Here is a 10,098-nt window from a genome sequence, read left to right as displayed (position 1 = left end):
GTGTGCATGCATGCACGTAACCACTCCCACAAACTCTTGAACTTCTGCATTGGCACATCCCAAGGGATTCCATATTGCTTCCCAGACAATGTTTAGGAAAGACCAGACAGCACGATACAATTTGCTCTCATTTTGGCTGTGAATTATATTTTCTTGCTGCTCACAATGTCTGGTAACAGTGTTTCTTTTGCCAGGGGCAGGCAAAATATGTCTGGCAGGCCAGATCTGGCACACCAGTGATTGCATCCGGCCCATGGTCAGGCCCTCACTAATTGATTGCATCCAACCTGTGGCTACCCTTGTGGTACTCCACATAGGGTTGAGCCCTGCCCTACTCCTGCTTGGGGCAGCTTGCCCTCTGTTCCTGCCACGTGCCCACTGGCCCCAGCCAGCATGCACAGCTTCCCAGCAGGGATGCTCTTGGTGTGGCTGCAGCTGCCTGGGTGCTGCTTGGCTTCCCCCAACCTCCAGCAGCTCCTCCTTTTCCTGCCCTTGCTGACTGCTCAAGGTGGCCACTGCTGAGTGGCTTCTGCTCCAGCATGTGGAGCTCCAGCTCCCAGCTGCCTTCCACCCACTCGGCAAGGTGATGAGCAGCCACCTGTGGGTAGAAGTGAGCTGGAGCCCTGCACTCTGGGGCAGGAGCCACTTGGCTGCAGCTGTCTCCTCAAGCCTGGAGCAGTACAGCAGGGCCTGGAGGAGGAGAGGCCACTGGAGGCAGAGGGTACCAAGCAGTACCCAGGTGGCTGCACCAGCACCTGCACCTGTAATGGATTAAACAATGTAACTAACTTCTGTTGTGGGTTGGCTCTTCTCTCACACAGGGAAGAAGAATCAGTAATGTCTGTTGCTCTCATAGGGCTCTTACACTTGTTTAAATATATGTGTTGTTACTAGAAGTGTACTGATATATTGGTTGCATATTGGATTGGCACTGATTAAGGGGAAATTTACATTATTGGCTTTTTTTGGCTGGTGGAGCCAATTAATGCACACCTATTAAATATAATTAATTACGTCTTCTGGGCAGGGCCCCGGACATCATGTGCATGCACATGGCCAGAAATGCAACCAGGCAGCGGAGAGAGCAGCTCCCTGCACGTAAGTCTGTGGAGGGGAAGGAGTGTGGCGGGGGGCAGATCAAGCCCCCCACAGTGAGGGAGTGGGGCTAGGGGTGCTGTCCAGCCAGGGTGGTGAATGGGACCCAGGGCAGGGAGCAGGAAGGAGCTACAGGCAACTTATCATGGGGGTACAGGGTCTCCCTTCCTCTGTATGCACCTGCCAGGGGGGCATTTACCCCCCGATTTGTGCGCTGGGTAGATGCGGGCTGTTTGCTGTGGGCTCAAGGCTTTCCATTCTGCTATCTTACTCCTGAGAGCCCTACAGTGGCCACACATCCCCTGCCCCACCGGCAGCAGTGGGGGCGGTGAGTTGTGCCTCCTGCTGCCGGTTGGCCCTGGGGCATGTGGCTGGTGCAGGGCTCCCAGGGTAAAGGCAGCAGACCAAAGAGCCCCAAGCCCACAGTGGGCAGCCTGTATCTGCCCTCACTCCACTCAGCTGTGCTCTGCTTAAAAGCATCCCTGTGCTTAAAAATGGTGACAGCAGTACTTAAACTAAAGCTTGTTCAATGAGCTTTAGTTCAAGTGCGCCCACCGCCATTTTTAAGCCCCTGGATGCTGATCCCCTGCCTGCAGCTCTGTCCTGCCCCAGCCCTAGGTACCATTCACCACTGTGGCTGGGCAGCCCCTGTCACTGCCCCTGCCTCCCTCTCTCAGCTTGGGGCCTTGATCTGCCCCCCTCCCCCTACCCCTTTCCCTCCATAGACGTACCTGCAGGGAGCTGCTTTCTACACTGCTCACTGCATTCCTGTAAATCAGTTTTTGGATCAGTATCGGCCAATATGGCTGGTTAATAATTGGCTATCTATTAAAATCTTTATCAGTGCACCCCTAGTTGTTACATATTTTGACTTGGCCTTCTGTTGTCAACATGCACCTCACACATGCTGAAGAAGGTGAGGAGGTTTGTGAAGGCCCTTAGTTCCACAGGCTTGGATCAGCCCTGAGAAAGTGCTGTCAGCTGTGGACATAAGCTCTGCTCTTCTACAAGCTTCATCCCTGAACCTTTAGATCAAAGGCGGGCAATTATTTGGGTTGGCAGGCCACTTTATGAGTTTTGTGACCTCTCAGGGACCACACCGCTCCCTCTCCTCCTCCCCATCCCTCCCTCCCAGGGCTGTAACAAGTATGCAAGCCTGAGTTCTGCAGCATTAGCAAGCCAACTCCCCTTCACCCCCTCCAACAGCCAGAGTCCACCTGCAGTTTTAGTGCCTCCCCAAGTCCAGACCCAGCAGCTGCTGGCCACATCTACAGCTGCCCAAACATGGCCAGCGGCTTCCAGGGGGTGGGGGGCATGCTACAGCTGTGGGTGGGCTCATGCTTTCATGTCTGGGCTGGTGGCAGCCCCGGCCCAGAGAGAGCGAGCTCCCAGAATGCTGGAAGCAGCAACTTCCACCCAGCATCACAGGGCTGCCAGACCCGCTGCCTGCCCATGGGTCGGAGCCATTCACTTTGCAGGCACCTGTCCGTGGGCTGGATCCAATCAGTTGGTGGGCCGAATTTGGCTGCGGACTTTATTTTACCCGACCCTGCTTCGGATCGTCACCTGGTCAACTAGGGTCAACCATGATGTGCCTGATGGATACTGACTGAGGCCTACTTTGGTCCAGCCGGTATAGTGCTGTACGTTGTCATCACCAGTCAATGATGTAGCTAAAAACCTTGGGAGCCACTACAGCTTTTACTTTCTGAAAAACCTAGGGGACAAGTAAACTACCTTTTTGTCTGATGGTAAACTAAGACCAGAAAAAAACAAAACCATTTACCTTTTAGCTTTCATGGAAGAAACAAAGTTCTTCATCTTTTTTTTTATTTCCAAAGTGTACTTGGAATCTTTATGGAGGTGACAATTATTTTTTTCCTTATGCAACTTTGCATAAGGTAATTGGAGGTATGGGGAGCTGGTAGGAGGATTTGAGTACTCGTAACTTGGTAGTGCAGTCTTGGTAGCTAATCCTGAAGCAGTGGAAAGATAAGGAATGACTGGCAGGAGCTATAAGTGTGTGTGTGTGTGTGTGTGTGTGTGTGTGAGAAAAAATAGGATGATGCTAGAGAACTTGGAGAACACTTAGGCTGAAGGAAGGGGAGGATAGTTCTGCAGAAGTTGAAGACTTTTTAGGAAGCAAGTTATATAATTAAAAAAAAAATTCTTGGATACTATCTCCAGGATATTTGTTAGAGAGGGTGCAGTCAAATGTACATATGGTGATTGGTGGAAGAGGTACATTTTAGTACGAGTTCAGTCCGGAAATGTGGAAACAGCCAGCGCCTTTTCACTCTGGTAGAGTATACTGGAGTCATCTCTTCCTGCATAAAATTAGTGCAAAACGGTATTGGCCTGCTGTGGTAGCATATTACACTGACTGCACTAGTGCAAGTGACTACGGGTGGCCATGGACTCTGTTATTCCCCTTCTCCCGAATTACCTGTAATTAGTGTGTATGAATATTCATGCTTCTCAGGAACGTAATAATCTGTCTAGAGCCGGGACACCTTGCATGTTCTCAGATTTTCAGGGTAATTATTTATTTACTACCATTTTGATGACAAATCACTGCTTATGGTTTTTCTTTTCCTTGGTGTCAAGTGGTGTGACAGAAATATGACTCGGCTTACAAAACACTACACAGAGCGTGCTGAAGAAAGAAGAATTTTATTAGGTTGTTATTCACAATATGTCTCGCTGCCTTGTTGAAGGCAGTGAATATCATCAGAGAGGTTGAATATACAGCATAGACATCTCTGTTAGCAGTAGAATCAAAATCTGATCCCCCTTTCTATGAGGAAGGCAGAGAAACTTGAAGCCTGCAGGATATGATTTCACCTTTTATTTTTCAGATAAGTATTACATTAGGTCACCTGATCATAGTCTGTGGGGATGGACATGTCTTCTAAACCCTGTGACAGTACATATGAACGGGCTTCAGCAGAATAGCTGAGCTTTGGCAATTGCCATCGCAGAGGGTGTGCCAGTGAAGGCCGCCCTTGCGGTTCAGCTGAGCATCGTAACAGGAGTCGAACCACCAGCCCCCTCCATGCACATCTGCACAGTTTGTGTGACTTGATCTGTCATTATCACTATCCTTAGCTGAAAACCTCATGTTATCGTGCATGTTTTTAGTCATGGGAGAGCTGAGAGAGTCTCCTGCATTACCCTCATACATCCCTAACTTAAGCTTGTAAAAATCACCCTCGTCTGCCAGAAAAAAGCTGTCATACTCTGCATACCGTGCCATGCCATTGACATTAGTTAAATCTATCCTCACTTTGTACAATTTCTGCTTGGTGATGAGGTGGATGTACTCATTGCCAAGCCAGTGATCCTCTTCCAGGTTACCAAAGCCATACTTGTAGGTTGTCCAGGCCTCTGTCCATGTGATCTCCGTGTTATGGCTGTTTCTCTGGATCACTGTCCACCCATTGCAGCCATCCATGTAGCACTGCACCACGAGCTTGCGGCTTCCTTCAGGCTGTATGATGTAAAGGCCACTCATGGTGTGGCCTGTCTGGAAAAGTTCTTCGCAGTCCTTCTTGAAAGTGAAGTGGTAAACTAGGGAACAAAAGGAGATGAAGGCCAGTGACTTCTAAAACTCAAAAGCTAATTGCTTTCCATCTGCTCGGAAGGAGCTTCTGTCTAATAGGAGGTCAAGGCTAGAGTGCAAAAGCTGAGTCCAACAGAGACCTGGGATTGCAATAAACTCCAGAGCATTATATCAGGTTGATCCCCAGCGTGACTCCAGTGGAGTCCTCCGAGTCCAACCTAGAGTGGTGGCAGGAAGCAGAAGCTGGAGGAGGGATGGGTGGCCCAGACACGCCTGGGGGGAGCAGGTGAAAGCAGGGGACAGCTCAGGGGATCAGCACCTAGACTTGTGTGGAGTGCAGGGAGCTGAGGCTGCAGGAGCCGGCACTGGGCCGCTGGCTGGACTTCCCTGATAAGCCTCGCCAAGTGCGAGGTGGGCTGGTTTGGTATGAAGCAGTTGCTCCATGCTGGATACAGGGCCCAGAGGCAATGAAGCTGTCTTGAGGTGAACTGCAAGGAAGTATGTGTGGTGTTAAAAATAAATGAATACAGTTGCTTGCCCATTAGAATTGCCTTTTCTTCAAAGTGCCTGCAAGCAGCGCTGTTACGTAATGCTCTCTATAGTATAGAGAGGGTGGTGGTAATGGATTTACTGTCTCCTCTGCTTTGCAAGCAGAGCTGAACTATTCAAAGACCTGCTATTGTTGCAGCCCTCAGCTGCTGTCCAGGTAACTACCTTTGACTCAGACAAGTCAGTAAGTGCAATTTTGCTCTTTTAAAGGCATATGACCTTGCTTTCCTAGGAGAGGTTTCTTGCCAATCAACCTTCACATTCCTGCATCTCTGAATTCTTACGCTGCATCCATCCCCTTACCCTTGAGACCTGGCTGCAAAAAAGAAGCGGAGTCCAAACAGAAACTACAACAATTCCCACGCATTCTGGGATGGCTTGGCTCTTGCTTTCCTCTCCCAGGGAAAGCTGAAGCCTTCTCTGTCAGCTAGCAATTTCCTGCAGAAACAGCTGACTTGAATATTGCCAGCCCCAGTTTAGGTGAATGGACTCAGTATGCTACAAGGAACAGTATGGAGCCTGCACTGAAGTCAGTCCAGTATAGGGAATTCCCCTTGAAGTCAATAGACGTTGCAGAGATTGATTGCAGAATAAAGCCCAGCTCATAACTGAGATAAGGACATTTCCCTGTGCAGAGATGGTTACTCTAAGGGTGTAGATGCAGGTAAGTTTGGAACCATTTCAAAAGAGGCACATTTCGGAAGGCAGCAGCTGGTATGTACTTTCTAATTGTTGCGTGTGAATAAACAGAGAATGATTCAAATGTGTCAACACTGCTCAAACTTTAAACCTAGATGAAACAGAGGATACAAACCAGTAAGTCTTCAGGCCAGATCATCTTTCTTTTAGACCACTGTTTCTAAACCAGAGTGTTGCAGCACCCTGGGATGCCTTGAGATCCTTTCAAGGGTGCCACATCATGTTAGCATTGTTAGGTGTGCAAACATGATGAACCCAGAGATTTCAAAGGGGAAATCCACAACGTTACAAACATTATAATGTTCTTTCTGAGTTTTTTGCAACAGAAAAAGTGTTCTATTCTTTTTCTGTAGTCAAGAAAACAAGGGAAGACTAAGAGGTGGGATTTTCCAAGGGTTGCCTCAAGTCTAACAAAGGTGAGAACTGCTGTTTTCAACCGAGTAGAAATGGAGTGGACTCCTGTTAGTTTCTGAGTCTTGTTGAATGTGTCAACCATTGCCCTCTAGTGAAATGAAATGGGAACACCCTGCCCAGATGGAAAAAAGCCCTTCTGTGATAGCAGGTGAGCTAATGGAGCTCACTCCTCAGGAAATAAATCAGCTTGGGAGATGGTAGTCCCCCATGGTGTGTGGGACTGATGTGGAGGGCAGCAGCTGAACGGGGGATGTCCTGATCCAGAATCCGATTTACAAGAGACACTGCTTCAATAATGAGGCAGCTGTGTGCTGAGCTGTGGGCCCCATTAGGTTGCTGGCGGAGCTCAGGTTGGGAAGAGGCGATGTCAGGAGCTGAGACTGTTTGCCCACTGCCTATAGCAATAGCAGCTGTGCAATGCCTGTCATGACAGCCAGCATGTGTGACTGGCATGGAAGGAGCAAATCAACAAACATGAATCAAATTATAACTTCCTGCATGGATTGCAGCTGACGACAGCCGGCTTTCATTTAAGGAGCTGTTGCAAAGAATTCATTTCACATTGAGAGCTGCCACATGCAGAAAGAAGTTCTCTGCTCCCTTAAATGGACTGATGATGCCTCCATTAACAGGTATAGCTGGAAGATGTGGTGTACAGTTAACTAAAAGTTTGTTAACCTTGGAAGAAAAAACATGTGGGGTCCCATGAGAGAGGGAGGACTGTAGAGAAGAGACCAGAGGCTGATTTTGATGGTGGCAAATTCAGATGATGAAGGGCACACGAAAAAAAGAATAAAATAATCATAAAGGCAGGTGGCTGGAGCTCATCTCACATGCCAAAAGTAGACATGAAAATGCTTGGTGAATAATCTGGGGGGCACTTTTTTCCTCTCTCTGTGCCCCAGATCTATAAAAAAAAAAACAGGTAATAATTAAAGCTGTTAGGAAAATACATGCCCCCCCCAATCAACTGTTGCATTTTGCGCAACAAAAAAGGAAATCTAGAACGTTACAGTTGAAAGCCAAAATATCCCCAATCAGAAGCCCATTGACAGCCAGGTTCTTATTAGTCAGACTACATCTCCCATGATGCACTGTGGTCTCCCCCTCCTGGTGAGGGGGACCAGCACATTTTAAGAAAGGATCATGGCCAAATTGGTGAATGAGAGCACAAGTGCCCCCCCGAGGCACTGCTCGGCATTTCAAGATAAACGCCTGGATTTGCACGTGTTAAATTGGTATTTTCTGCAGAAAGCAGGTTCTTTTTTTTGTGACCCTACGATCTCCTCCTATCTTTAAATGACCTTCTTATAGCAGGGTACTTCTAATATAAGTGAACGATAGGGGGAACAGTGTTCCTTTTGCTGTACACCCAGACTCCTGTTGCTGCATACACCATAGAAACACATATACTAACTAAGATGATTAATCTGTGCAGTGATGTGTAAAGGACTGCAGGTTGCAGAGGTCGCTGTGTCAATGGTAGTTTGCCGGTTGGCCTCTTTAGACTTTGCAACTGCCCTGTGGAAGTGCTGAGGATTGTTCTTCTCACAATGAGGATTGTACTTTATTTTAAGCCTGGGGTACAGAAGTGCTCAACGCACTACAGTGAAACCATGCATCTTTTTAAGCTCCCTTTCAAAGTTCATGAAGTTCCAACTGCACAGCACGTGAAATATTAAAAGACATGTGCAAAGGGCAGTTAATATCTAGAACATTTTCCACTGGTAATTTGGGTTAGTCAAGGAAGCGCAGACCTGCTGGCTCCTGCCAGATTTCATTTCTATCACCAGAATTTTCCAGCTAGATTGCTGTTTCTTCCCCTTACTAGGTTTCTTTGCCTTTCTCCTTGCCGGGTCACTGCGTGGCTGCACTGTTTGCTGGCTCCCCTGCCAACCATTGCATGTTATTTAGGGACCGCTATGGAACTTCATTCCCCAGGTGACATCCTTTCAACCTGAAATGCTGATGATCCCTTCACCTTTCTTTTGAAAATGAAGGGCTTATTGTCCGAAAAGGGAGAATTGCTCAATTTTTTGTTAAGGTATTTTTGGAATGAGAAATGACCTGTTGACAATTTAGAAAATAATTTATTGATTTTTTCCCCCCAGTTTTTTCAAGGAGAAGCAATAAAAATGGTAGAAAATAAACAATTTTAAAAACATTCAAACATGTTTAACTGAAAATTATTTGGCTATGTGGTTTTGTAAAGAGGATGAAAATGAAAATATTTCATAGATTCATAGATGTCAGGGTCGGAAGGGACCTCAATAGATCATCGAATCCGACCCCCTGCATAGGCAGGAAAGAGTGCTGGCTTCGGCTAACCCCAGCCAGATGCCCGTCTAACCTCCTCTTGAAGACCTCCAATGTTTTGTCTGTGCCATTTCAGAATGGCACAGACAAAGCATTTGGCATTTTGTGATCACTTCTTTTGAAGATACTGTTTTGCTTCTGTTCTTGTCTCTAGTGGTGGCTGTCTCTGCCTGCAGGAGTCATTTCTTCTCCTGGCTTTCCAAAGCTGCTGCCTCTATCAAGTCTTAAGGAGAGCAGCTGAAGTTAGGTAGCAATCACTAAGAGTGTGTGTAGATGAAATGGGGGCCCTAAAATGGTTTGCATGCTTTGGCAGTGTGGAAAGCGTTTAAAAACTCACCGCTTGTATTTAGAGTGTGGCTGCAGCTGGAGTACTGCATCCAATTCTGGGCTCCGCAATTCAAGAAGGACGTGGAGAAGCTTGACAGAGTGCAGAGGAGAGCCACGCACATGATCAGAGGGCAGGACAACAGGTCTTATGAGGAGAGACTGAGAGCCATGGGACCCTTCAGCCTGGAAAAACGCAGGCTCAGGGGGGACCTGGTGGCTGCCTATAAGTACGTCAGGATCTGGGGGAACGTCTGTTCACCAGAGCGCCCCAAGGGATGACGAGGTCAAACTATCACAAACTTCTCCAAGACTGTTTCAGGCTGTACATAAGGAAAAACTTCTTTCCTGTCTGAGCCCCCAAGGCCTGGAATAGACTGCCCCCAGAGGTGGTGCAAGCACCTACTCTGGACTCTTTTAAGAAACATTTGGATATCTACCTTGCTGGGTTCCTCTGACCCCAGCTGACTTCCTGCCCCTGGGGCAGGGGGCTGGACTCGATGATCTTCCAAGGTCCCTTCCAGCCCTAATGTCTATGAAATGTATGAAACCCCTGTCATGCACACACCCATACTTACCTGCCTCTCCAGCGTTGGGGAGGGGATAGTGAGCTGCCAGCAGGCTGAGTGGTCCTTGAGCCAGGGGGGCAGTGCTTCCCTCCACAGCAGCAGTAGTCCCCCCGACCTAGGCGGCACCTGGCAGCAGGCACCTGGCTTAGGTGGTCCCGAGGGGGGCACTGCAGCTGCGTAAGGCAATACCAGGCCCCCATGCAGCTCAGGCAGGCTCTGGGGGCAGGGCGGGGAATCAGGCTCACCACTTTTCTTGGGCGGAGCCCGCCTTCCCAGGCTGCTGCCAGGCTGCCTGCACTGGCTTCCTGCAGAGCTGCATGGAGCCCGGCACTTCATTCCGTGGCTGTAGGGCAGCAAACTAAAACTCCTTGGACGAGTTTTAGTTTGCTGCGCCCCAAGTCATTTAAAGCGCATTATGCCGCCAAATTGCCTACAGCGGCTGGAATTCATGCACAATATGCTGCCAAGGCATGCAAACACTGACACCAGTAAAGCAGTGCAAAAGCATTTAGCCCGCTTTAAAGTGTCGTGCATACATGACCCTCGTTTCGTCTAAGTTGTCATCTAGAA

General features: G+C 48.4%; 1 protein-coding gene across 1 annotated transcript in view; it reads right to left on the bottom strand.

Annotated features, from left to right (window-relative positions):
* Positions 1 to 3,749: 3,749 nt before the first annotated feature.
* Positions 3,750 to 10,098, bottom strand: part of LOC109301444 (fibrinogen-like protein 1-like protein) — a 13,853-nt gene continuing 7,504 nt past the window's right edge. Inside the window, exon 3 of the mRNA XM_019522624.1 lies at positions 3,750 to 4,665. Within this exon, the coding sequence (XP_019378169.1) occupies positions 4,007 to 4,665 (659 nt within the window). The 3' untranslated portion in view covers positions 3,750 to 4,006. The remainder of the gene's footprint in view (positions 4,666 to 10,098) is intronic.

The sequence above is a fragment of the Gavialis gangeticus genome, unplaced genomic scaffold (genome assembly GCF_001723915.1).
Source record: "Gavialis gangeticus isolate Ggan-Ray unplaced genomic scaffold, GavGan_comp1, whole genome shotgun sequence".
Classification (NCBI taxonomy): domain Eukaryota; kingdom Metazoa; phylum Chordata; order Crocodylia; family Gavialidae; genus Gavialis; species Gavialis gangeticus.
The sequence above is the reverse complement of the archived record's forward strand: the minus strand, read 5'-3'. Positions and strand labels throughout refer to the sequence as shown.